This window comes from Delphinus delphis, chromosome 4 (genome assembly GCF_949987515.2).
Source record: "Delphinus delphis chromosome 4, mDelDel1.2, whole genome shotgun sequence".
In the NCBI taxonomy this organism is placed as follows: domain Eukaryota; kingdom Metazoa; phylum Chordata; class Mammalia; order Artiodactyla; family Delphinidae; genus Delphinus; species Delphinus delphis.
In genome coordinates, this window is record NC_082686.1 from 65,049,761 (window position 1) to 65,077,541 (window position 27,781).

Consider the following 27,781-nt stretch of genomic DNA (forward strand, 5'->3'; position numbering starts at 1 on the left):
GACCTACAAGAGCCTTTCCACAAGGGTCTACACACAAGACATAGAGTCAGCAGGCAGTAATCCCTACAAACAGTAAGGAAAGGAGTTACAAGGAAAGGCAAGCTACCAGAGCTGCTGGGAGATGATGGGATGGCTGTAGAGATGTCTTCCTGTGTAGCCTGTCCATAAACCCCATCATCTGAATTAACCTGACCGTGTCTCTGCTCTCGGCCCCGGAAAGAGCCCCATGCAACAGGTCTGATGTAAATCAGTCCCCCTGCTCACTCCCTCACTGTAGTAGCTTATTATGTGCCCAATCTTCGGGTGCCTGCTTCCACTCACTCTAGCAGTCTCCCTTACCGCCCCTGTCATATTTTCTCAAGTTTTATTCCTCCTTGGGTCACTAATGGCCCATCTTAATTTGTCACTACTTATGTCACCCCCTGGATCCATAGTCAGTACCATGTCACTGCCCATCTGTTTCCATGAATGCATCTGTTGCTTAAGTATGTTGAGAGAATTCTGAACAAGGGGGATGATACAGTCAGATCTGCATTTCAGTAACTCATTTTGCTATCTCAACTTGTGTAATCTGTGAGCAGAACGATTTCCCTTGAACAATCCGGAATAATGTTTTGGCTTTTCCGTGACTTAGTAAAGAGAAGCAGCATGCCAGTATGATCACACTACAAGTCTGTGATGTAATCAGGAAAAAGGATCTGCAGGTTTTGTGCCGCTAAAAGCAAGAAGCCTCTGAAGAGCCCTAGACTGCCCCCCAGAGAGCTAATTAAGTGTATGCAGAGAGCCACCTCTGTAGGACCAGGGAGGAGCTCTGGACTTCATAGAGCTGGAAAGGATCACCGTGCCCTCATCCCGCCTGCATACTCCTCCAGGGGAAGAAGGGCAAATGTGTAAACAATACACTGACCAGCACAACCACAGAAACAAAGGTGGAGGAGCACCCAGGGAGCCTAAGATTAACTCTGGGGCAGTCCCAGAAACCTTTCTGGGAGAGAAGTGATCTAAACTAGATTTCTGATGACTAGACAGGAATCCGCCAGACACACATGGGCTGAGGAAAGGTATTCTGGAAAGACACTCCAAGGATTATCTGGAGAACTCTAAGCACTTCGATGTTCTGGAGAATCAGAGGTCTGACAGAACCTTTGTGGGTTACATAGAATATCGCTGTGGAGTTTTTCCTAATTAACGTGCTCCCAAAGACCAACTTCTTATTCATTTAAATTGAAAGGCAAGATGTCAAAGGAGAATCAAAACATACAACATATTTAAGAAATAAACACAGAAATAAACTAAGACAACACTGAAAACATACTATCCTGTCCCTCGACTCCATACGGTGGGCCAGGGGGATGTTAATAGATATGACATGAGTGGAAGCTTGGATGTGCTGTCATTTCCCTGCAGATGCCAGGAGAACATGCCCAGGTTAGCCCGCTGGTCCCAAGAGGATGAGAAACACTTGGAGCAGAGCCACCAGCCTGGGTCAATCGACCCCCAGCTCATCACACATGCCTATCGACATGCCTGCTGAGACTTCTGCAGCTGGAGGATCAAATTGGGCATGTTCACGTAATAAATACTACCTGTCAGCAATACAAATACAGCTCACAAACATAATGTTGAGCAACAGAAGCCAGACACAGTAGAGTACATAGTGTATGTTTCCAATTACGTACAGTTCAAAAAAATCTAATGGATGGAATATAAGCTTGGAGTAAGGGTCGTGACTCAAAGAAGCATCTCTGGGGTTCTGGGAAGATTCCATTTCTTAATTTACATACTGGTTCCACTGGTATGTTCATTTTGTGAAACTTAAGTGAGCTGCACACTTCTGATTTTTGTACTTTTCTGTACATTTGTTATATTCAAATAAAAAGTGTATGTACTACTTGTTAAAAATAAAAAATAAATACTTACTGAGGTGTGGAGACACAGAAGAGCAGTTGTTAAGGTCTGCTTTTTTCACAGAGGCTTCCTCTGTCACAGCTCCTTTCTTCCCCAAAACTACATCCTTGTTCAAACTAGCCATGAGATCCTTTGCTTTAGAAATCTCTTGAATAGCACCCACAAAGTAGTTACTGGTGGCCCACCCAACCACCGTCAGGCATAAAGTAAAGAGCAACAGTAATCGGAATTTATAGGAAAGGTGGAGAGTCACGTTGAAGCTCATGTCTTTTATTATGCGAGCAGTAGGTCTCTCTCGGCCTCACTGCAGGCAGGAAGCTTCAAGTTCAGCTTTTCCAATCTGATTGCAAACCTGATGACAACTGACAGTGCAATGCCTGCTTCTGCTTGGTAGTTCCGCTCCAGCAATCCCTAAAATGCAATCACAAAGACATGCCATTTCAGATGGAAATCCTATCCTGAAATTATTCACATCAGCACAAACTGAAAACCTATCCCCAACTGATTAACAGTAGTGGGAGTTCTCCAACGAAGAGTTTAGAGATCAGAAAACCAGAGATTTTGGATGTAGAAGGATCCAACCATCTATATACCACAGGAGTTCTCTCTGGGTTCTCACCCCAGCTGTCATTCACCCCAGAAGAAAAGCCATTTCCAGATGCTGCACCGGTGCAGAAAGCAAAGAAGAGACGGTCAGTGCCTCCTCAGTTCTGAGCTGGCACAGCCCAAAATACAGCCCTAATGGTTCCCTTTCTTAGTTGCCCCTTCCTGGCACAGCTTTAAGAGAAGGTGAACTCTTGTTCTAGGGCATAGTTTGATCCAAAGAGAAAATAAGGGAAAAGACAAAAGCTCTTCTCCCTCTGTAAGAGCTGGAAAAACATGTTCCTTGAAACAGAGGATGAAAAATCAAGGATTTTTCAGTTATCAATGTTATCGTCACAAAGAGACAATGGCACAGGGCACGGCCCAGGAGGTTGGGGAGACGGCAAGGAACACAAAAGGATGCCAACACAGGAGGCCAAATATCTGTAAGAATAACAGAACTACAGCACAGTGTTTAAGATCTGGGGTTTGGGTTTAGACAGAAACTATGAAACCTCGAGCCCATCACTTCACTGAGCCTTGGTCTCCTTACCTGTAAAATGGGGATAAAAATAGTACCTTCCCAGAGAAGTTATTGAGGGACTGGATGACCTAATATATTAATACATAAAGTGTTAGCCCACCTCCTGATGCACAGCAAGCACCCACTAAGTGGGGACCATCACTGTTGTGATCGTTATATTATTTTACTTTACATTAAATGACTCTAGACTAGGGATGACCTACAGGCAGACACACTGGTGGCTGCCGGAATCACCACTCTACTCTACTGTATTTCTGTCAGTTGATGGGTTGTTTTTTTGATTTCATACTTCAATTGCATGTAGTAGGATAGTATGAATTCACCTGTGAGAGGTGGCTATGCTCTTAGTTCCTGAAAAATCCAGTTTCTGAGGCCACATAGCTGAGGGCCCTCCCTGGACCATGGTAAATGCACTAGGATGATGAAGGCTACTTCGCAAGGCCCCACATCCTCTCTGCATTACCAAAACCACGTCTCTCCTCAAATTCTAAACGTGTTATCAGAAGAGTGCGGAAAATGCTAAAGCCAGGACACAGAATCTCCGCAGCAAACGTATCCTCAATTAAATGGACAGAATGGAGACCAAAATATATTCTGTGCCAAAATAACACAAAAACGCGTATGATGAAATCTTAAGTAACAAAAAGAAAAACAGAAAATAAATTCTTGCATATGATTACCACTAAAATTAGAGAGTTAAGAAAACTCTAGAAAGAAATATTACCAAAAGCTAGCAATAATTCTGTTAGGAGTATGGGATTAGCCAGGGGTGCTTTTTACCCTTTTCTTTCATTTTTGTAAAAGTATGACACACTTTTGTCCTTTTGTAATGAAAACAAAGTTGATTTTTTACATGAGATGTGAGGGACTTCCCTGGTGGTCCAGTGGATAAGCCTCCGTGCTCCCAATGCAGGGGGACCGGGTTCCATCCCTGGTCAGGGAACTAGATCCTGTATGCTGCAACTAAGGATCCCACAGGCTGCAACGAAGATCCCACGTGCCTCAACAAAGAGCCCGCACTGCATGCAGCAAGTAAGACCTGGCACAGCCAAATAAATAAATATTAAATAAATAAATGAGACGTGGGGATGTGGCAATTTACTGTGAAAAACAAAACACTCGCACTTCCCTGGTGGCGCAGTGGTTAAGAATCCGCCTGCCAATACAGGGGACACAGGTTCGAGCCCTGGTCCGGGAAGATCCCACATGCCGTGGAGCAACTAAGCCCGTGTGCCACAACTACTGAGCCCGCGCGCCAAGAGCCCGTGAGCCACAACTACTGACCCCAGACGCCTAGAGCCCGTGCTCCACATCAAGAGAAGCCACCGTAATGAGAAGCCCGCCACCACAACATTGAGTAGCCCCCCCACCTCGCTGCAACTAGAGAAAGCCTGCAGCAGTGAAGACCCAACACAACCAAAAATTAATTAATTAATTAATTAATTAATATTTTTTAAACACCCTTAGCAACTCTCAAGATAGCCTCTTACTTACTTAAGGGTAGTATTCCAAAATTTTAGCTTTACATGAGTTTGAGGGAAACCTAGAACGCATTTCTCTCTAGACACCATGTTACAAACGTAGGTTAGGTTCCTGGATCAAACCACAAGAGAGAAGATTTGGCCCAGGAAGCAATTAAACAGTATGGCCTGTGTTTAGGGTCTTGTTTAGGGTCTTTAGGCCTTGCTTAGGGGCTTGCTGAAGGCAGTAATAACTAATTAGAAGATTAATCGCTAATAAGAAGAGTGATCCATTTGTGCATTTACTCTGTGCCATGCACTGGGGCTAAACCACTTGTATTAACTTACTTAATTCTCATCTCAACTTTGTGAGGTAAGAATTATTAGTCTCCTCATTTTATAGAGGAGAAAATGAAAGTTGAGAGATTACGGAACTTGCCTGAGCTCACACAACTACTAAGTGGTAGAGCTGGGGTCTGAGCCCACGTGCTCAGCTCCAAAGCCTGGGCTTCTGCCACATCCTTCACATGGACGTTTCAGTCTCTTTCCTCCCCTTGGTACCTGGGTGTGCCCGGCACAAACCCTTGAAACATGCAGCCTTCTACCTGTCTCTTCCTGTCCCTTTCCTTGAGACTGTCTCTGAAATGGTTTCCTGGAGGTCTGTTCTCTTCCCTCCAGGTAACAGTAAGTCTGCAGTTTTCTGGAGCCAGACTACCTCTTGCAGACTTAATTGTAGGAGGCTTAAATGCTAGGATTGGCAACAGTTTTTGATAAAATCTCAGTCTTGGAAAAGTTAGACAGGGAACATTGTTTTTCTAAGAGCTGCTTATAGAGGGATAATGTTTCAAGAGAGATCTGCCCCGCCTGCTTATCAGATTGAAGGCAAACACTCTCCCCATGTTTCCATTTCCCCAGCTATAAAATGATTTTTAAAAATCAGCTTAATTTACAACATGGCTGTAAGAATTTAATGAGATGACACAGCAAACACACCTAGTACATTCCCAAGGATATAATAAATATCTGTTGACTCTGATTACCAATATGATTCATGCTCAAATTTTATCAGCATGCTAACCAAGATGTTATCTCTGGAATTACATATTGAATAATTTTATTTTCTATTTCTCTGTAATTTCCTGTTTTTCTTTCAATGAGTATATACCACTCTTAAAATTTAAAAAAATAATAATGATTTTTTAAAGAGAGCTCTTTTTAGGGCAGGTCACTCCTGGTTGGTGTTTGGGAAAACATCATCAGATTGGACTTCTTTGTAAAAACATTTAAATAAATGAGAGACCCTGAACTCTTCCTAAAGAGAATTTTCTCTTTCAGTCAAGGCTGTCTTAAGGTGACAGGGGAATCATGGTTATAGAGAACAAATTCAGGTAACATGAAAGAAGTTATTTTAGGGCAAGACTCACCACCCTTTTCCTTTCTAGGTCTGCCCTAGGGTTAGTTCAAAATGATGATGTTCTCATAATTTTGTTTTTCCTCCTCTCAATTCAACCAGTCTTTTCTGAGCACCTGCTATTTTCAGGCATAGTGCTAGGCACCAAGGGAATTAAGGTATAGTCCTTGCACTCAGTTTATTTCAGTCCTTCCTTAGCTTGTAATGTCTGCAATTTGTTTTCAAATACGCCAGCTCCAACCCTGAAAATGGGGGAAATAGTTGAAATAAAATTGGCAAAATATTGAAAAGTACTGAGCAAGGTGATAGGTATCTGAGAGTTCATTTTCTTTTTCACTCTACTTTTTTGTATGCTTGAAATTTTCCATGAACAAAAATCTAGCACGGAAAACAAGTTATAACAAAGAGTATATCAGCATGAATGCCAAGTATCATTCTCATTCTCAGAGAATCTCTATATGCACACATTTTTACACCACCATGGGAGGTCAGGGGAGGACACCAGATGTCACTCCATAAATATTCACTAAGCACCTAGTACCAAGGAGAAAGAATGTGGTCTTCATTCAGCAGCCAAGAGCACTAGAATCAGCATTTCAATGTCTCTAAATCCATCTGGTAATCCTGCAGACACTGGATGTCTCATAGTGGGCAAGATGTGGCCCCAGGCACACGGTCCTATTCCCTTGGGCCTCTCTGGGGTAGCACCAATAAAAAGGCTGATATTTTGCTACTCCTTTTACTCCTGCAGAGCTCCTGAGAGCTGACTGTTTGCAAACACGTTGTCCTACCTTCCGTGGACCTCTGGTATTCATTCTCCCAATTATATAGTTCCTTTACCTGGCTTCTGAGTGATCACTGCCCAGACCCTAAAGAAGCAATGGTTCTGTGAAAATTAATAAAGGGAAACCTCACTGAAGTGGAACTGGGAGGCCAGAAGGGGAGATACAGATCACATCAATACAGATCCCAATAGGAAGAGACCCACCTTGCATCTTTGGCAGGAAGTGACCCCACTTTACTACCACCAGCAGGAGGAAGAAGCTCTTCTCTTTGCCCGGCAACACCTCAGCCAACGACAGACTGTCACAACTCAGTCAATGAAAAGCCACTATATTTCGATCTCCTAGTTTCCTCCAATGGACTTTTTGTTTATGACAGAGCCTCCCAATTTCCCCTTCTCCTCTATAAAAAAGTTTCTTTTCCTTTGCTTTACTGGACTTGCATGTGGTTTGCCATAGTTGCATGCCCCAAATTGCAATTCTTTGCTGCTCCAGAATAAACCCATTTTGCTTGTAAAATAACTGGCTGTTTTATTGTTTTAGGTTAACAGTTCCCTGGGCAGAGGGCAAGGGTGGGATAGAAATGATGACAGCCATTTACGTGTACAGGTCATTTAAACTCAGACTGAGTTCCTAATGACCAAAACTGGAAGCATTTGAGCAAGAAAATAATGATGGCATTGTATTTTAACCCACAGAATAAAATGAATAGCCATGAGTCCATACTGATATAAATGATCAAATAAATAAATGGGAAAGGGCAGCTCTTTCTTACACTAAACTTCCAACCGATAAGGAAGCAGGAAATGGGGGGTAAAATCACCATTAGGCAAACACCACTGTAAATAATTGTTGCAGACGAGATCCACCAATGGGTGCTAAAATTAGTAGGTAAAAATCTGAGTTTAAACAGCTTGCATAGTCTCAAAGTATCTCCCCTCAAATAATTATTAGCTACAAAGGGAAAGTCAGTAACTTTATAGTGAAGAAACCTAGCAGATATCACCTTAACCAAGTGATGAAGGTTAGTATCACCAGTGATGAGACCTATCAACCTCATGAATCAGTGATGTATTACTCTCTACAAAATAGCTAATCAGTACTTTTCTACAGAATAACTTCATTCTACAAAATAACTAACTGGGACTCTTCAAAAGGGTCAAAATAATGAAAAACAAGGCAAAACTGAGGAACTATCTCAGATTGGAGGAGACTAAGGAGAAATAACTAAATGCAAGGTAAGATCCTTGACAGCCAGTGGAAACAGAAAAAAATTCATTAGCAGGAAAGCTGATGAAATTCAAATAAAGTCTATAGTTTAGTTAATAGTATTGATAACTGAACAATGGTTATATAAGGGGCTAATATTAGGGGAAGTTGAGTGAATTCTCTGTACAATATTTGCAACTTTTCCCTAAGTCTAAAATTAATTAAAATTAAAAGTTAAGGGCTTCCCTGGTGGCGCAGTGGTTGAGAGTCTGCCTGCCGATGCGGGGGACACGGGTTCATGACCCGGTCCGGGAAGATCCCACATGCCGCGGAGCGGCTGGGCCCGTGAGCCATGGCCGCTGGGCCTGCGCATCCGGAGCCTGTGCTCCGCAACGGGAGAGGCCACAACAGTGAGAGGCCCACGTACCGCAAAAAAAAAAAAAATTAAAAGTTAAAAAAAAAAAGTCGAAGACTGTGTATAATCCAAGTCAACATACAGCAGTAAAATTAACTTATTTCTCAAAGAGAATCACTGTTTTTTGTATTCCTAGTGCCTCAAACTGACCTGACACATAGTAGGTGCTAAATTTGGTAAATAATGAATGACTTTCTAGGATATACTAGTTTAAACACACAAGGACACACAATAATCCCAGGTTACTACTAAAATAAATGTGACATGGTATAAAAGGAGAAAAAATAAAGACTAATAAAGAAGGGGAAAAATTAACTGGTATAAAATTCCATTTGGGGAAGATTTTTAAAATTGAAAAAGGCTCATATACACTACCAAATGTAAAATCCGATAGCTAGTGGGAAGCAGCCGCATAGCACAGGGAGATCAGCTGGTGCTTTGTGACCACCCAGAGGGGTGGGACAGGGAGGGTGGGAGGGAGAGGCAAGAGGGAGGAGATATGGGGATATATGTGTATGTATAGCTGATTCACTTTGTTATACAGCAGAAACTAACACACCATTGTAAAGCAATTATACTCCAATAAAGATGTTTAAAAAGAAAAAGCCTCACCCCCATGCTAGTTCCCTTCGGTACGCTCTCCTAAGGACAGAGGGCCCCATCTCTAATAAATGGCCCTTTCCCTTAGTCATGCCCACCACCTTTTGCTTCTCTGTCACTGAGTTTCCAAAAGCAGTACTCCTCTCTTCTGACTCTGGGAGGAGTTGCTGTCTAGTCTGCCACTTCCTCCCTGAACCCACAGAGCACACCAGAGCAGTGTCCCTGCCTCTGGGCAAGAGCTGCCTACAGGTCCTACATCAACTGTTTTACAGCAAGGGCTGGCATGAAACAGTCAGGAAACATGAAATCAATTTAACAAGCAAGGGACTGAAATTGTTTTATTTAGTCTTTGTTATGCAGCATGAAAGAATTCCTAAGAATTTCCAATGGGGGATTTTAATGGAGGCTCGGTGTGTACCTATGTGCCATTCTCAGCTATCCCGGAGAATCCTGTAGTGGGGTCACTTGCAGTTCCCCTTCTGCAGTTATTAGAGGCACATCAATGAGAAGGCTTGAGAAGGTCTGAAGGTCTGAGGTAATGGAGAAAACAAGGGCTTTGAAGTCACAAAGAGCTGAGTACAAATCTGGTTACCAGATGCATGAATGGCTTTGGGGAAGTGACCTAAATTTGATTCCGTTTTGCCATTTATTTTAAAAACATTTTTCAAAGTGTGGTTCCAAGAGTGCCTATATCAAAGACAGAGGGAAATTTGTTAAAATTGTAGATTCCTGGGCCCTACTCCAGAGCTAATGGGTCAGAACAACTGGGCCTGGGACTCAGGAAAATGAATTTTTAACAAGTTGAGTCTTATACGCATTAAAGTTTGAGAACCACTGAAATAAGAGATCGGACCTGTAATGCAACAGATCCCTCAGAAACGTTCATTTTCCTTTGGGTGAGGAAAAGAAGTAAGAAGATATGTGAAAAGGAGATTTTAAAAATGCATTTGAATAGCTTTCAACGCCATCATTTAAAAACTTATTCTAAGAAATAATCAGAGAGGTAGACGACGATATTCAAACCAACATTACTAAAATAACCAAAAATTCAAAAGATTCAAAATGTTAACAATAGGGAACTGATTTAATTAATTACAATACCTACATATAATGGAGCACATGCTTTCCTTAAAAATGGTGCTTAAAAACTACATGGGGGGGGGCTTCCCTGGTGGCACAGTGGTTGAGAGTCCACCTGCCAATGCAGGGGACACGGGTTTGTGCCCCGGTCGGGGAAGATCCCACATGCCGCAGATCGGCTGGGCCCGTGAGCCATGGCCGCTGAGCCTACGCGTCCGGAGCCTGTGCTCCACAACGGGAGAGGCCACAACAGTGAGAGGCCCGCGTACCGCAAAAAAAAAAAAAAAAGAGAAGAACACCACCACTAACTTGCTTTGAATGTTTCCACTTTGAATTAAAGATCTTCAAAGAAATGGTTAGTTCTCAAGTCTTGCAAGCATCTCTGGAAAAAACACACATTATTATTAGCTCATTTTAAAGTAGATACTAAATACTTATCCTATAAAGTGGCCCACAGAATATACTAAGTGGCCCATAAAATATACTAAGAGAGTTAGTTTTATTGCCCCCTCCAAGACCGTGTAGTCAAACAGTTCAGTACTTCTCTTTAACCGACATTTTTAATCAGATTAAAAATGCACACTGAAGGGAAGCAAAATATGCCACACCAAAATATGCCACTTTGGCATACTGATTACTTTAAATTAAAGTTACTTAAGAAACAGCCAGTGCAAGGACACTTTCACCCTCTTTTCTCCCCCTGAAAGCAGGAAATAAATCTCCCATGTGAAAGGTACCTTTTCTATACCAGGAGGGAACCAGGATCAGGCATCCTTATTATCAGAGATAAGAATTCAAGGTAGAGGGACTTCCCTGGTGGCACAGTGATTAAGAATCCGCCTGCCAAGGCAGGGACATGGGTTGGATCCCTGGTCCGGGAAGATCCCACATGCCACGGAGCAACTAAGCCCGTGCACCACAACTACTGACCCCATGTGCCACAACTACTGAAGCCCACATGCTTAGAGGCGGTGCTCCGCAACAAGAGAAGCCATCGCAATGAGAAGCCTACGCACGGCAACGAAGAGTAGCCTCCGTGGGCCACAACTAGAGAAAGGCTGCGCGCAGCGACGAAGACCCAATGCAGCCAAAATATAAATGTAAAAAAAAAAAGAATTCAAGGTGGAAAGCACTGTATCAACTAGAGAAAGCCCGCACACGGCAACGAAGTTGTCTTGCCAGTTCTTCACATATGTATTGTTTCTTTGTCTAAAAAATATAAAAGCTGCCTACTTTGGTTACTTCCTGAGCCTCATATTTTTATGGGATCCCAATGGTATGAAATTTAATGTTTCTCTCCTGTTAATCTGTTTTATGTCAATTCAATTTAATTATTAGACCAGCCAAGGAACCTAGAAGGGGCAAGAAGAAAAATTTTTCTCCCCTACAACACAAACAGGCACATGAACACTTTGCAATTTCATGGAGTTTAAAGGTCAACCCTGCTCTAGAAGATAAAATTCCAAAAAGATAAACTATGGTCCTATTAAGCATTATCTCCTCCCCCAGAGACACAGTAAAGCACTCTGGCCCGCCAGCCCAGCCCAGGTGCCTAGGATAGCCCTGGGCCCCTCTTTTTAAGCCCACTTTCTCAGCCTGGACCCTGAATCTTATTTATCTCTAACCAAGACTCCTTGACTTTCTTGAATCCTCAATGTTATTGTCCTTTCTTAATAGAAATTTAGAAATTATAAAAAAACAAACAGCAGCCTCAACCCTCAAATTTCTGTCTTCTTCCTCCTCCCTTTCGTCACCAAACGGCTGGAGAGGTCTCCCTGTGCTCCAGCCGCCTCCACACCCTCATCCCTCACCCACTCTTGAACACTCTGCAACCCCGGCACACGCCCACCCTGTTGATAACTGCTCTCCTACGCCTACCAACCCAAAGGCCTTTTCTCAGTCCCAATACTCATGGACTTTTCTGTTTTCTTCAGACCTAGAGTTAGCCCTTATCTAATGGAAGACCGAACACCAACAGATACGGATTGACAGGCACCGGATGGACGCAGAGCCAGACTAAGGGCAGGTATCTCAGGTACTTTAAAATCCTGTCGACCCTCACCACTCGTCGGCCCCTGAAGGTCCCAGGCGGAGATCAGCAATGGGTTTCCCAGTAGAAACGCTGGGGAAAGAGGGCTCCAAGGAGGAGCTGATTCTCACGCTGATTCTCCCGGCAGGGAGAGAGGTGCTGGTGGCGACTCCAGAAACGCGACGCGGGGCCTCGGAGGCTGACCTCTGAATTCCCACCTGGCAGCATTTCGCCTGGGAGCGCCGCGGCGCCGCCCTCACCTGAGCCAGTGCCCCCCGCCGAGCTCGGCCTCCGCAGGCCCGCCGCCTGGGCGGAGGAAGAACGGCCCTCCGAGGCCCGGCCCGCGCCCGGCTTCGGCGCGCGGGACTGACCCGGCCCGCCTCCCGGGGATGCCCACACGGCGCCCGCAGCCCTCCGCGCGGAATTGCGCTTCCCGGGCGCCGGCGGAGCGGAGGCCCGACTAACTCACCCCTCACGCGGCCTCAACGAGCACCTCCCGGAGAAAGGGAAGGCGGTGAGAAGCGGCCGTAGGGACCGCCCCCGCCGCCCGGGAGGAGGCTCCGGCGCGCCGGCTCCGCCCCCCCCGCCCCCCCGCCCCGGGAGTCGCTTCGGCCGGGCCCGGGGGCGAGTCTGCGCGGTCCTCCACTAGACCCGCCCGACGGATTCCCCGCTCCCCGCTCCGCCACCGCCCCCGCGCCCGGCCACCCTCCCCGGGCGATGGAAGGAGCACCTGGAGGGAGAAGGACAGCTTGTCCTTTGGGTGATCTTAATAAATCCTTGTGCCAATACTGCGCTAGGGTCTGGGCGCTTCCCAAATTCCATCCTCGTAAATACAAAGCTTTGGGAAGGAGATAGGAACTTTCCCATTTTACGGAGTAGGAAACGGAGGCTTTAGAAGTTAATAAATTTACCTTACATTACCCTGACAGCTTTCAACTTTGTCAGCTGCACAAGGTACCAAATTAACTGACTCCCATTTCACAGGACTACTGAGAATATTAACTGAACCAGTTGTGAGATGAGACATCCAAATTTCTTCAAAGATATTATTACAGAAAGCCAAGCAGAATCATATTTATACTAAAGATTAGAGTGAAAAATCAGAGTGGGTTCTGCTTAGGCAGGCAGGATAGAAGACTAGATTCTCCAAGACACCCTTCCACTCAATGGGGAAGTAAGAGAGTCTCCAAGAACCATCCCTACCCCAAAAGGAACAAACCATGGGAAGAACCAGTGCTGGGATGCTTAGACTCTAAGCAGGAGACCTGGGCTGAGGGCATACAGAAAGTCTCCGCAGACACTGATTTGGGACCGACATGAGAAGAGCCAAACCTGCGCCTTCCTTGTCAAGCCAAGGTTGCGGAAGAGCACTAAGGAGTTCCCAAGTCTCTTGTGCTCTGAGCAATGGAAACACACTTTAGAGGATGTATCCTCAATACACACTCCATAGGACTCAAACAAATTCAATTTTAAAAAACAATTTAAACAATTTAAAAAAAAAATCACCAAGCACTGGAGGCCCACACGTAAGGACAGCCGGCAGAACTAATACCCAAGAGATTTAGACCCCCAAGGACATCAGATACTGGAATTGTCTGACACAGGATACAGGAAAGCTCTTTTTGAAATTTTTAAAGAAAAAACAATATCCTACAGGTTACTTACCAGTTACAAAGGGGATATACTACACATTGGAGAAATCTGGCAGATAACACCTTAACCAAGTACTCAAAGTTAATTTCACCAGTAGTTCAAACTGACATCACACATGAGGTGATGCTCTGAGGACATAACATCACCATTCTTGTATTCCTGCCAAAAATACATGACTAGAATTTAACCATGAGGAAACAGTCAGACAAGCCCAAATTAAAGGATATTCTACAAAACAACTGACCTGTACACTTCAAAACTGTCAGTGTCATGAAAGACAAGGAAAGATGAGGAATGTTTCAGATTAAATGAGACTGAGGAGATTTGACATCAAAACTCCTGGACTGGGACTTCTCTGGTAGTCCAGTGGTAAAGAATCTGCCTTCCAATTTGGGGGGACGCTGGTTCGATCCCTGGTCAGAGAACTAAGATCCCATGTGCTGTGGAGCAACTAAGGCTGCATGCCACAACTACTGAGCTTGTGTGCCTCAACTAGAGAGAAGCCCGCGAGCCACAAACTACAGAGCCCACACGCCCTGGAGCCCGCGCCACAGCTAGAGAAGAGAAAACCTGCATGCCACAACTAGAAACAAGCCCACGCACCACAACGAAGAGCCCGCACCGCAACTAAGACCCGATGCAGCCAAAAATAAATAACATAAATAAATAAACAATAAATGAATCTTTTAAAAAAACAAACTCTTGGGGGCTTCCCTGGTGGCGCAGTGGTTGAGAGTCCGCCTGCCGATGCAGCAGACACGGGTTCGTGCCCTGGTCTGGGAAGATTCCACATGCTGCGGAGCAGTTGGGCCCGTGAGCCACGGCCGCTGAAAAACTCCTGGGTTGGAAAAAATTTTGTTACAAGATATATTATTGAGACAATTGGAAATGAGTATGTACAGCATGGTAGATTTAAAAAAGGAGAGTGGAAGTGAAGCTATACCAGTTCTGAGCCCAGCCTTTTTTTTTTTTTTTTTTTTTTTGCGGTACGCGGGCCTCTCACCAGCGTGGCCTGCTCCCATCGCAGAGCACAGGCTCTGGACGTGCAGGCCCAGCGGCCATGGCTCACGGGCCCAGCTGCTCCGCGGCACGTAGGACCTTCCCAGACCGGGGCACGAACCCTCGTCCCCTGCATCGGCAGGCGGACTCTCAACCACTGCTCCACCAGGGAAGCCCAAGCCCAGCCTTTTAAAGGCAGTTTCTGCTTCCACTTTCACTCTCTCCCATGTGACAAAGCAGTCATAGACCAGCCCAGATTTAAAGGGAGGGGCAATATAGCCTCATTTCTCAGTGAGAGGACTGTCAAAGAATGTAAGGCTATTTTTAATCTACCATGCTGTACATACTCATTTCCAATTGTCTCAATAATATACCTCAAAACAACTTTTTTCCAATCTAAGACCACATGTAAAGAAATCTCCTTAGTCTCTGTTATGGGCTGAATTGAATCTCCTCCAAATTCAGATGTTGAAGCCCTAACTCTCAGTACCTCAGAACATGACTATATTTGGAAATTTGGCCTTCAGAGAGGTCATTAAGTTAAAATAGGGTTTTTATGGTAGGCCATAATCCAACATGACCAGTGTCTTTATAAAGAAGAGGAGATTGGGACAGAGACAGCACAGACTGGGGATGACCATGGGAGAACACAGGAAGAAGGTGGCAACCCGCAAGCCAAAGAGAGAATCTTCAGAAGACACCAACCTGTCACCACCTTCATCTTAGACTTCCAGCCTCCAGAATTGTGAGAAAATACATTTTGGTTGTTTAATCCACCCAGTCTGTGGTATTTGTTATGGCAGCTCAAGCTAACTAAAACAGTCTCCATTAATCTGAAATAGTTTCTCATCTGTCCTTTTCTTTCATGACATTGACATTTTTGAAGTTTACAGACCAGTTGTTTTGTAGAATATTCCTTAATTTGGGCTTATCTGATTGTTTCCTCATGATTGGATTCAAATTGTGCATTTTGGGCAGAAATATGATAAAGATGATATTATATCCGCAAACATCGCCTTATGTGTGATACCTATTTTTATTATTGGTGATCTCTAGAATCACTTTTTATTGGAACCCTGAGCCACCATGTAAGTAGCCCAGCTACCCTGATGCTACCATGCTATGAGGCAGCCCACACTGGCCATGTGAAGAAGCCAACAACCACTCAGATCCACCTCCAGCTGAGGCTTAGACATCATAAAGCAGAGATGAGCCCTCCCCACTGTGCCATATCTGAATTCCTGACCCACAGACTCATGAGATATAATAGTACTACATTGCTGTTTTCAGCCTCTAAATTTTGGGGTCATTTGTTACATAGCAATAGATAATCAAAGCTGACCATATATATTATATGATAATATTCTATCAATGTTAAATTCCTTGCATGTGATCCTTGTATTGTGGTTATATAGGAGAGTGACTTTATTCTTTTTAAAATTTATTTTATTGAAGTATAGTTGATTTACAATGTTGTGTTAATTTCTGCTGTACAGCGAAGTGATTGTTATACATATATACATTCTTTTTCATATTCTTTCCATTATGGTTTATCACAGGATATTGAATATAGTTCCCTGTGCTACACAGTAGGACCTGTTGTTTATCAATTCTATATATAATAGCTTGCATCTGCTAATCCTGAACTCCCAATCCATCACTCCCCTCCCCCCCTCCCCCTTGGTAACCACAAATCTGTTCTCTATGTCTGTGAGTCTGTTTCTGTTTCATAGGTAAGTTCATTTGTGTCATGTTTCTGATTCCACATATAAGTGATATCATATGGTATTTGTCCTTCTTTGAGATAAACAAAATGGATTAAGCTCTAGCTGGACTAGTCAGGAAAAAGAAAAAAGACTCAAATTCTCAATATCAGGAATTAGGGAGGTGACAGCACCACATATACTATAGGTATTAAAAGGATAAAAATAGATTTTTATGAATAACTTTATGCCAAGAAATTTCACAACTTAAATAAAATGGACAAATCCCTTGAAAGATGTAAATTACCACAGCTCGCACAGGAAGAAATAGATGAACTAAACACTTCTTTATCTGTTAAAGAAATTGAAACTGTACTTAAAAGCCTTCCCACATAGACATCTCAAGGCCCAGATAGCTAGTAAATTATAGAATTATAGAATTCACTAGCTAGAAGAAATAATATTAATTCTACACAAGATTAGAAATAATACACAAATTCTACACAAATTAGTATTTGTACTAATACCAATTTTACACAAAGAAGAAATAATACTAATTCTACACAAGATTGCCCAAAAATTTGAAGAGCAGGGAATACTTATTAACTCATTTCATGAGGCCAACATTACCCTCATATCAAACCCAGACAAAAATATTACAACAAATGAAACAACAGATGAATATCTCAAATATACATAGAAGCAAAAATTCTAAACAAAATTTTAGCATATTGAATCCAACAGTATGAAAAGGATAATGCAACATGACCAAGAGGGGTGAGTTTATCCCAAGAATGCAGGACTGCTTTATGTTAAAAAATCAAACAGTAATTCACCATATTAGCAAACCAAAGGAGAAAAACCACATAATCATCTCAATAGATGCAAAAACTGCACTTGACAAAATCCCATAGCCATTACTGACAAAAAATTGTTAGCAAACTAGGAATATGAAGGAACATCCTCAACCTGATAAAAGACATTTACAAAAATCTATAGCTAGCAACATGTTCACCGATGAAAGACAATGCTTTCTCACTAAAATCAGGAAAAAGACAGGGATGTCTTCTGTCACTTCTTACATTCAACACTGTATGTAGATACAAAAACCCTAAACATAATTTTAACAATCAAATTCAACAACATATAGAAAGGATACTACATCATAACTGAATGGGATTCACAAATCAATCAACATAATTCATTCAATCAATATAATTCAAAAATCACTGTAATTCATCATATGAGCAAACTAAAAAGAAAAATCAGATGAAATAATATTTCTAAAAAAGTAATAAAATGAATCCAGATTGGAAAGAAGAAAAAAACTGTCTTTTTCGTAGATGACATGATTGTTTCTATAAAAATTCCAATGGAACGTACAAAAATGCTACAAAAACTAATGAGTTCAGTGAGTTTGCGAGAAAAAGATGAATATTCAAAAATGAATTTCTATATATTAGCAATGAACAATTGGAACTTGAAATATTAAAATACCACTTATAATAGCATAAAAAATATGAAAAATTTAGGGGCTAAATGTGACAAAAGATGTAAAAGGTCTTATACTGAAAATAACAAAGCATTGTTGAGAGAAATTCAAGAGACCTAAATGAATAGAGATATATACTTTGCTTATGGGTCAGAAGACTCAATATTGTCAAGATGTCATTTCTCCCCAAATTGATCTGTACAGTCAATGCCTTTCCAATCAAAATCCCAGCAGATTGTTTTCCTGCAGGAGTTGAAAAGCTAATTCTAGAAATCATATGAAAATGCAAAGGACCTAGGACTCTGAAAAACAATTTTGAAAAAGAACAATTACAAACTCTAAGTAAAACCAAAAAAAGAAAGTTTTTAAAAATGGAGCATGGGGGACTTCCCTCGTGGTCCAGTGGTTAAGAATCTGCCTTCTAGTGCAGGGGAGGTGGGTTTGATCCCTGGTGGGGGAACTAAGATCCCACGTGTCTCGGGGCAACTAAGCCCGCACGCTGTAGAGCCTGCCCACCACAACTAGAGAAAAGCCCGTGCACCGCAATGAGGAGCCCACGCACCCCAACAAAGGGTCCAGCAAGCCGCAATTAAGATCCCGCGGGCCGCAACTAAGAGCCGATGCAGCCAAGTAAATGAATAAATAAATGAATATTTTTAAAAAATAAAATTAAAAAATGGAGCATGAAATATGATATGAATTGAGCAAGTTATGTAGTATAAGAAAGAAGAATCTACTTGGCCTTGATGCTTGTTTCATTCTCCTTTGAATTGCTCAGATTTGGAGATATTGAATGTTAATCTTCTGAGCCAACCACTCAAAATTCTATAGTAAATTATATTTGCATAAGCACAAACTATGCTACAGAGTAACTTATTGATTTCAACTTTTAAGCTCAATCAACAGATAAAATACAGAAAAATTAATAATACTTATAGAACAAAATGCAAATGCTATAAACCCTAACATTGTAAATGTGAAGGTAGAGAAGACAGAAATTGAGAGGTACAGAGATTGGGTGGAAGTGAGGGGAAGGGGAGAGGTGAAGAGTAATGTGAGGGGGCTATTTCTCTCTTGTTACCTAGTAGGGAATCAAGAGTCACTACCTATTCTTGATGGAGCAAGAATTCAAAGGTTAAGCATGGTATTTAAACTTATAATGATAACCAAAAGATACATGGTAAATAATATCATTAACAGAGCGCATGAAGGGGAAAAGAAATGGAGAGATAGTTTCAATGAACTAGATTTATTATCATTCATAGCTTGGGGGTTAACAGACCTTGGAAAAAGTATATAAATTAAGAAATAGTGATATAAGCATAGAGTTTATAATTATAGTGCTAACCATCAAAATAATTAAAAACAAATTCTTAAAGGTGGTTACCTTTGGGTGGTGAGACATGGGGGTGGGGGAGAGGTTTAAGGAATGAAGCAAGAAGCATTTTTCTTTTTCCATTGAATACCATTCCATACCTTTTGAATTTTTTAACCGAGTGCATATATTACTTTTATCATAGACAGTTCTTATACAATTTTATCATTTTAGTTTTGTTTAATTTTAGGTTTAAGGCACATGAGGAAATTATAATGTACCTATTTTTAAAGTTTTATGGTCTGAACACTTACGTTTTCCAGATAAACCTAAGACACTTCACAGCCTGTCTCCTCATGGTCTGATTTTAAAAAAACAAAACAAAACAGAAAAACGCTAACCCAATCCAAAAATAACAGAAAGACAAGTTAAACCTTTACTACAGTGTCATGAAAACATCAAAGGGGGACTCCACTCACAATACATTATAAAACCTTTTCAAATCTTCTTTCCCTGCCCCTCTCTCAATGCCTCACATCATATGGTAACTGCTCCCAAATCTCTCTCCTCTTCAAACTTCAACAAAACACCTCCCACGCTGACTCTAGTCTCCTTTACTCCCCTTTCTTTCTGGGCCTATTCTAAGTCTCTACTTGTTCAAATAGAAATCAACGTTCCCCTGATGTTCATTTCATCTTTTACCACAAGGGTCCTTCTTCTTAGTCAGGAGAAACTGGCATTATTATGATGCTATTTCTAAAAGAAAACCAAATTCTAATTTCCCCAAAATCTACCCCAAACAAATATTTGAGACATATCCTGCTGGAATTTAGTTACAAGCTAGAAGTTTCTCTACTGTAAGCATCTTAAAGATAGAAGTGGAGTTTTATTCATCTTTGTATTTGAGGAGACAACAACATGCTTCACACAGAGTAATGCTTTACACCAAATGCACATTTTACTGTTGAATTATACTTTGGAATAGCTTTTATGGAAAGTATAGGGAAAAGAAGAGGAAGAAAGCTAATGTTTACTGAGTATCTACTATGAGGCAGGCACACTATACCTTTATGGTGGTGATATATATTTCTACTTTCTCTTCTGGATCAGTAATTCTCAAACAGAAGCAAGAAAAGCAGATGTGGAGGAGTGCATGTGGGCTCTTGCTTTTTTTTTTTTTTGAAGGTTTTTTTTTTTAATTGAAGTATACTTGGTTTACAATATTGTGTTAGTTTCAGGTATACAGCAAAGTGATTTGGTTATACATGTGTATATATGTATATACCTATATAAGTACATGTAATTTGAAATGAACCTCCATGTGAGACTATTATTCCCCACTGTGTGTGCAAGCACACACGTAATAAAACATTCTTGTAACCCTGATTCATATAAACGAAGACACTTTTACAAATACTGATGTGTCCGAAATACCACTTGACCTTTAAGTGTCGAGGGGAGGGGAGGAAGATTATGAACCATGGATGGAAACTCTGTGTGCGTGTACGTATGCTGTATGTGTTATCTACAATGCATGCACACTCACAAATGCCCACTAGAGGGCAAACCCACATCTCAGACGTTAACGATTACTGGGATGCCCCTTGTGGGCATTTTAATAATTCAAGCCAAATTCCTCTAAGGACAAGGTATGATATACAGTTTAAGGCGTGTGCAAATTAACTTTGTGATGATGTTCTTACAAATAATTCCCAGGGAGAGAAGCTAAACTTACAGCTCCACAGTTTCTAGAATCTATTGTGACTTGTTTTTCGTGCAAAATGTAGTATTAATACAGATAAATTCCCTTAATAGACCATCTGATTTCATATTTAGGCTTCAGAATGAACTAGTTGCGGGACTAAAGCAAGTGACAAGGCCAGGATTTGACCCCAAGTAGTTCAACTTCAGAAACTAGGCATCAACCAGGATGCATCTCCACCTCTCAGTAAGGTGAGAGAGTAGGCAAGGAGGGATGCTGCATGGTGCCCTTCCCCCTGGTTTGCCGCCTCCCTCTGTCCCTGTCCTGACCCCCACATCTCTGCCAGGTTTGGCCAACACTGCCTTGCTCCAAGTTCTTTAATGAATTCCCACTGCAGGATCAACTCCGGACTGGCACAAGCCAGCCATGCCACCAATCTCTCCCACACCCAACCACGCTGACGCTTTCCACTCCCTGCACAAGTCCTGGTCTCACACATGTCTGTGTCCCTAGAAATGCTGTCCTTGTTTTTCTGAAAATCCTCTCCCCTGTTATCTGCAGGAGAAATCGTCACGCTTCAAGCCTCCACCAGAGTCACCTCCTCTAGGATATCCCCTCGACTCAGCCAGGCAATCAATCACTCCGACTCCAGGGCTCCCATCTGTCTCCTGATATTGCAGTTGCCAGTGTGCTTGGCTCTCTTGCCACTAGGGTGAGGGCTCCTGAGGGCATGGATGGAGTCTTTTCTGCTTTGTGTCCTCAGCACCAAACCCGGTATCTGGCATGTAGAGGACGCTAGGGAAATTTGACTGGCTGAATAAATGAGTAAATGCTGAGTGTAAACAGACTTCGCAGACTCTTGAAAATTCCAGCCTTCAGGAAGGTAATTCCTTACTGGATCCCTTGCAGAGGTGTGAGAAGGGACAGAAGAGCAAGTGGCCGGAGCCAGAGTAGCCCATGCAAGAGGCCACAGCGCCATCACACAGGCCCCGCAGAGCTTCCTTTCTCTGGTACCCCAAACATGCTTCAAAACATTAAGGTATGTGGGAAGGAGCCCACCCCCCACCTCCGCCAATCTCCCTATCCCACCCATCCTGTACAATCAGGCGAAACCCTGTATACTTCTGTAACTCTTCTCCTTGACCTCCATTGGAGCTCCTTGCTGAAGTGAGCATTCTCTGTATAGAAGTGCTTAACCGTTAGCATCAGCTAAAGATACAGATATTTCCACCAAGAGACTTCTGAGTTTACTTAGACTCTTACCAATCTGATCATTAGAGTAACAGTTTCCAACGGGGGACTGGGGGCTAGCTCTGCTTCTTTACTATGCTGGCTACATTAGTTTACTAGAGCTGCTGTAACAAAGTACCACAAATTGGGTGGCTTCTACAACAGAAATTTACTATCTCACAGTCATGGAGGCTAGAAGTCAAGATCAAGGTGTCGGCAGGGTTGGTTTCTTCTAAGCGCTGTGAAGAAGAACCTGTTCCATGCCTCTCCCCTAGCTTCTGGTGGTTTCCTGACAATACTTGGCATTCCTTGGCATGCAGAAGCATCACTCCAATCTCTGCCTTTATCTTGGCATTCGTCCTGTGTGCATGAATGTGTTGAAATTTCCCCCTTTTCTAAGAACACCTTTTGTATTGGGTGAGGAACCCATTCTACTCCAGTTTGATCACATCTTAATTCATTACATCACAACCACCCTCCTTCCAAAGGAAGTTCAGATTCTGAGGTACTGGAGTTAAAACTTCAACATGTGAATTTGGTGGGGGACACAATTCATCTTATAACATTGCTCGTATTTTCTAAAGCAAAAATCAGTACACATCCTTTGGCATGTGGTTTGACGATGGGGCAGAATATTTGAAATCAGGACTGTCTGGGAAATGTAGGGGTTTAGGTAGGATATTTTAGGAGTAAATCCAGGCATGTGCATGTTAATCTGAAAGGTTTTAATACACCGCAAGGTAGATATCCAACTGAAGAGGTTCTTCTAAATAGAAGAATTAGAGAGGAAACCTGAAGCTGCTTTAAATAATCAGTTCCCACGAAATCTGTGAGGACTTCCCATGAAATTAAATTAATGTGTGATAAGCTGGTGTTAGATAGATATACACACACAATCTTACTTTGAAAAAGTGCACCAGTAAATGATATTTGTGTACATCTGACTAGGTTCTTTTAGGATCCGCATGGAGAATTAAATACTTGTGTACTGAGGATTGAAAAAAGCAGAATGTTCCCTGAAATAGATGTAAGATTTTTCAAGTATAATCCTTTTTACAAACTGGTACCATTTTCCCACCACTGCCAACCCCCATGACCTTGAAACATATCCAAAAGGTATAATGAAAAACAAGAGGAATATATTGTCCAACTTCCAAATGTTTACAATTTGGAGGATATAATTATATATTGAGGTAACTTATATCTGTAACCTCTGATAATTCCTGTCCTCAAACTAATTTCTGCATATTGTGCTTTCAAGATAGGAGTAAAAACAGGTCTGGGGACACCAGAGATGTAAGAAAAGTGTGAGCCACAATCAGAACTGCTTCCCAAATTGCCCACAAAAGGCAACATATCTTCAGTGCCAGAAAACTGTTTAACAAGAGGCAATCTTACCTTTTCTGAAAATGTTTCCTGGTTCTAAACAGTTAAATGTAAAGTAAATCATTTCAAACCATGTTGGAACTGGTTAAGATATAAATAAATAAATGAAAATAAAATAAAGTCTTATAAATGTGTTTTATATGGGAAATGGGACCAGGATGGGGAAATGGGAAAAATAATCCCAAGGAACTGGATCATGATGGAGGAAACAGAAATATTGCTCAGTGAGAAGATAATAAAAATCATTCTCTACAATGGAATATTACTCAGCCATTAAAAAGAATGAAATAATGCCATCTGTAGCAACATAGATGGACCTAGAGATTACCATACTAAGTGAAGAAAGCCAGACAGAGAAAGACAAATATCATACGATATCGCTTATGTGTGGAATCTAAAAAAAAAAAAAAAAAAGGTACAAATGAACTTATTTACAAAACAGAAAGGAGATTCACAGGCGTAAAAAAATAACCAACAAGGACCTACTATATAACACAGGGAGCCACACTTGTTATTTTGTAATAACCTATATGGGAAAAGTATCTGAATCACTTTGCTGTATACCTGAAACTAGCACAACATTGTAAATCAACTATATTTCAATTAAAAAAAAAAAATCACTCTCCTTTGTGTACTGAGCACTGGCCTAAATACAGGCCAAGTGCTAGGCTATTTCCTTATCTTATTTAATCCTCACAACAACTCTACCAGGTAGTTATTATAACCTTGATTTATCAGGTGGAGGAACTAAGGCTCAAGGAAGTTAAGAAATTTGTTCAATCCAGGTCAGCCCCAGACCACAGCCCATGCACCCAGAGCTGGTGAGGGGCCTATGGGGGATCTGAAGCTTCTATCCTGGGCCTCTAGAACATCTTCATCCAGAGAGGACTGAGTAAGAACACCAGGCATGTTGAGGAAGGTTGGAATGTATGAGGAGGAGGGTGCAGAGGTAGATCACGGGGGGCATGGAGGCCTAAAAACAACTGTGTACTGGGAAAACAATTTTGTTCAAGAGGGCTATTTATAGGGATGTTTTTCCTCAGTACTCCCTTCCCCCATCTCCTCCCTTTTGTGTTAAAAGGCTCCTGGCAGATTGGTAAAGGGTTACAGGCAATGCACAGGAAACTCTGGAACACAATGAGCGGGGTGGAGACAGATCCCCACCCACCTAAGAAAATCACTTGTTTCAGTATTCGGAGACCCTGGGGGAGACAGATGGAGCTGGAACCACATCTCTGCTCCTTTTATTGGCTTTCTCCGAGCCAGAAAGAAGGCAACATTCCCAAAGGGATGCAGAGCAGAGTAAAACGGGAAACAGAGGCAAAATAAGAGGCAACAAAACAAAACAAAACAAACAAGACACTAAGATAAATGAAATCAGCCAGATAGCTAAGTTATCCCCTCTCCCAGGGACTCCTGAATTCTATGAAGAATCTAGTTTTTTCTTCCCGGAGTCTCTGTTCAGATTAGGAACTCCCAAGATACAGAGCAGGGAGTGAGAGAAGTGATCCCAAGCCCAGCTGCTGAGAGGGACCCCAGAACCTATTGCTAGGTCCTCAGGACAGACCCAGCCAGGCCTCCGGGGGCTGCCGGTTCCAGCAACGCCCCACACCCCCCAACCCAGACATCTTTCCCTCTGGGCCACCGAACAGACACCTCCACCCAAAGGGATACAAATTCAGACTTAGAAACTAAGGCCACTACTATATATAAAATAGATAATCAACAAGGACCTACTGTGTAGCACAGGCAACTCTACTCAATACTCTGTAGTAACCTAAATGGGACAAGAAGTTGAAAAAGAATACATGTAATATGTATAAACGAATCACTTTGCTATACACCTGAAACTAACACAACATTGCAAATCAACTCTCTATTCTCCAATATAAAATAAAATTTTAGGGCTTCCCTGGTGGCGCAGTGGTTGAGAGTCTGCCTGCCGATGCAGGGGACACGGGTTCGTGCCCCGGTCCGGGAGGATCCCACATGCCGCGGAGCAGCTGGACCCATGAGCCATGGCCGCTGAGCCTGCGCGTCCGGAGCCTGTGCTCCGCAACGGGAGAGGCCACAACAGTGAGAGGCCCGCGTACCGCAAAAAAAAAAAAAAAAATTTAAAAAGAACTAAAAAAATAAAAAGACCCTGCCCAGATTCCCATGTCGGTATAATAGTGATTCTACCCAGGGCACTTGGCTCTCCCCCCGGCCTTGTGAAGTCTCTTCTCTGCATGTGACTCTAGGAAGGAAGTTTCCCACTGCTATTTGGCTGAGTCCAGCGCCCACGTGGAGTGGGACAAGAGGGTCTTGTGCTGCCTGGTTTGTTCATCGTTTCTGAAATACTGAAGATTCATTTAGTGCTACACTGTGCATTATGGGTCAAATATGGCTACGGTTTTTAAAACACTCTGCAGGACACAAAAGATCTCTAAACCTCTTGTTTTTGAACAACATTCAATGCAAAGAAATTAGAATGTAACTTAAATATTGGAGGGGGAAAACTTATTTCTCAAATAATTTCAAATACTGTGTGCAGGTGTCTCATCTAATCTCTAGTCCTAACCTCTCAATTTCTACCCAGTCCTGCATTTTACACTATCAAAGGACTTTTCCTCCTGACAGCTCTGACATGGCCCTTGACAGGTATGTTTTATCCTTCTCCAAAAAATAGTATTTACCCTTACCAGCCCCCAATCCGATAAACTTGGGGTCATCTTGGACTCTACCCCTTCCTACATCTCGTCTTTTAAATAAAAGTCTGAGGTTCTGAATTAGCGGGTAGGGGCATTGATCGATGCAATTTTATTATAAAAAGTTAGTAAGACTTTCTTTTTTGAAACCAAGTCTTTTTCTTTCTCATTATTCCCTCACCTTCTGCCCTTTCTACTCCAAAATGCCTAGTTGATGGGGAAGCAACTGAATCACCTTCTCAGCTAGGGAACTGAGGCTGTAAAGCTGTGTTTCCCAATGTGTTTTCATTTATTTATTTATTTTTTGCCCTGAGCAATACAGTTTTGCAACTCTAGGAACTGAAAAGGAACTTAAATACAGAATGCTTCAGAAACAAAGAGAGAGAAAGAGAGAGAGAGAGAGAATATCATTTATAATAATAATGTCTGTCTTTCACCTTTTAAGCTGGGAGTGGGACCATTTAAAGCCTTCCTCCTTCTTCGTTATCACCACACCTGCTTGCTCTTAGAACCCCATTTAGAAGCAAAACTGGCTTTCATGGTTGCAGAGTTGGTGGAGCAATGGGAGGTTAGCTGCCATGTTTCAGGATGTACCGCCTACAGGCTAAAGGTTATTCCTGCTTCTAGGATGGGGAGACTGATTCTGGTTCTCGTTCCTTCTCTCCCGTCGAGTTGACCTCTCCTCCACTCTGTCCTGTTTGATTAGAGATTGGTAATGTGGACCTCCCTCAACCCCACTAAGGATGCTTATCCAATCTCATTTGGACACTTAGAAGCAACAGTTTGCATTATAACCTACACTGGGAACCCATAGCACAGGGTAATGCAATAATGAGTTTGGCATACATAACTTTCTAGAAGCCCTTTTGCTCTGGCCATCCTCATCTTCTACTGGCTTCAGACCCTCAGAGTAGTGGTGGCTGGGCTCAGAAGGGGCACAAGACCTCTCTCATGGAAGAACCTCACCCAGTATATCAGTCTGCTAGGGCTGCCATAACAAAATAGCATAGAGAAGTGGCTTAAATAACAGAAATTTATTTTCTCACAGCTCTGGAGGCTGGAAGTCCAAGATCAAGGTGTCGACAGGTTTGATTTCTCCTGAGGCCTCTCTTCTTGCCTTGCAGATGGCCACCTTCTCACCACCTTCTCATAAGGCCATGTCCTCACATGGTTTCTTCTCTGTGGTACACATCCCTGGTGTCTCTCTGTGTCCTAATCTCTTCTTGCAAGGACACCAGTCAGATTGAATTATGGCCAAATCTAATAGCCTCATTTTAACTTAATCACGTTTTTAAAGGCCCTATCTCCAAATACAGTCAGATTCTGAGGGATTGGGGATTGGAGCTTCAACATATGAACATGGAGGGGGGCACAATGCAGCCCATCACACCCAACAATCAGTGACAACACTAGCATCTTTATTTTTTTTAAACAGGGAACTATTGTTTTTTTTGTTTGTTTTTATTTTTAATTTTGGCAGCATTGGGTCTTTGTTGCTGCACACGGGCTTTCTCTAGTTGTGGCGAGCGGGGGCTACTCTTCATTGTGGTGAGCAAGCTTCTCATTGCAGTGACTTCTCTTGTTGCGGAGCATG

General features: G+C 42.3%; 1 protein-coding gene across 4 annotated transcripts in view; it reads right to left on the reverse strand.

The window, feature by feature from the left end:
- Window positions 1–12,546, reverse strand: part of B4GALT4 (beta-1,4-galactosyltransferase 4) — a 28,535-nt gene extending 15,989 nt beyond the window's left edge. The window contains exons 1-4 of one of the 4 annotated variants that reach the window (XM_060010691.1): window positions 12,490–12,526; window positions 10,301–10,373; window positions 9,330–9,441; window positions 1,921–2,319 (exon numbers count right to left, since the gene is read on the reverse strand). In XM_060010691.1, the coding sequence (XP_059866674.1) occupies window positions 1,921–2,173 (253 nt within the window). In that variant the 5' untranslated portion in view covers window positions 2,174–2,319; window positions 9,330–9,441; window positions 10,301–10,373; window positions 12,490–12,526. Of the gene's footprint in view, window positions 1–1,920; window positions 2,320–9,329; window positions 9,442–10,300; window positions 10,374–12,280; window positions 12,406–12,489 lie in introns of those variants that run through there. The other 3 variants (XM_060010693.1, XM_060010692.1, XM_060010694.1) reach the window with 3 other exon arrangements.
- Between the last annotated feature and the right edge of the window lie 15,235 nt (window positions 12,547–27,781).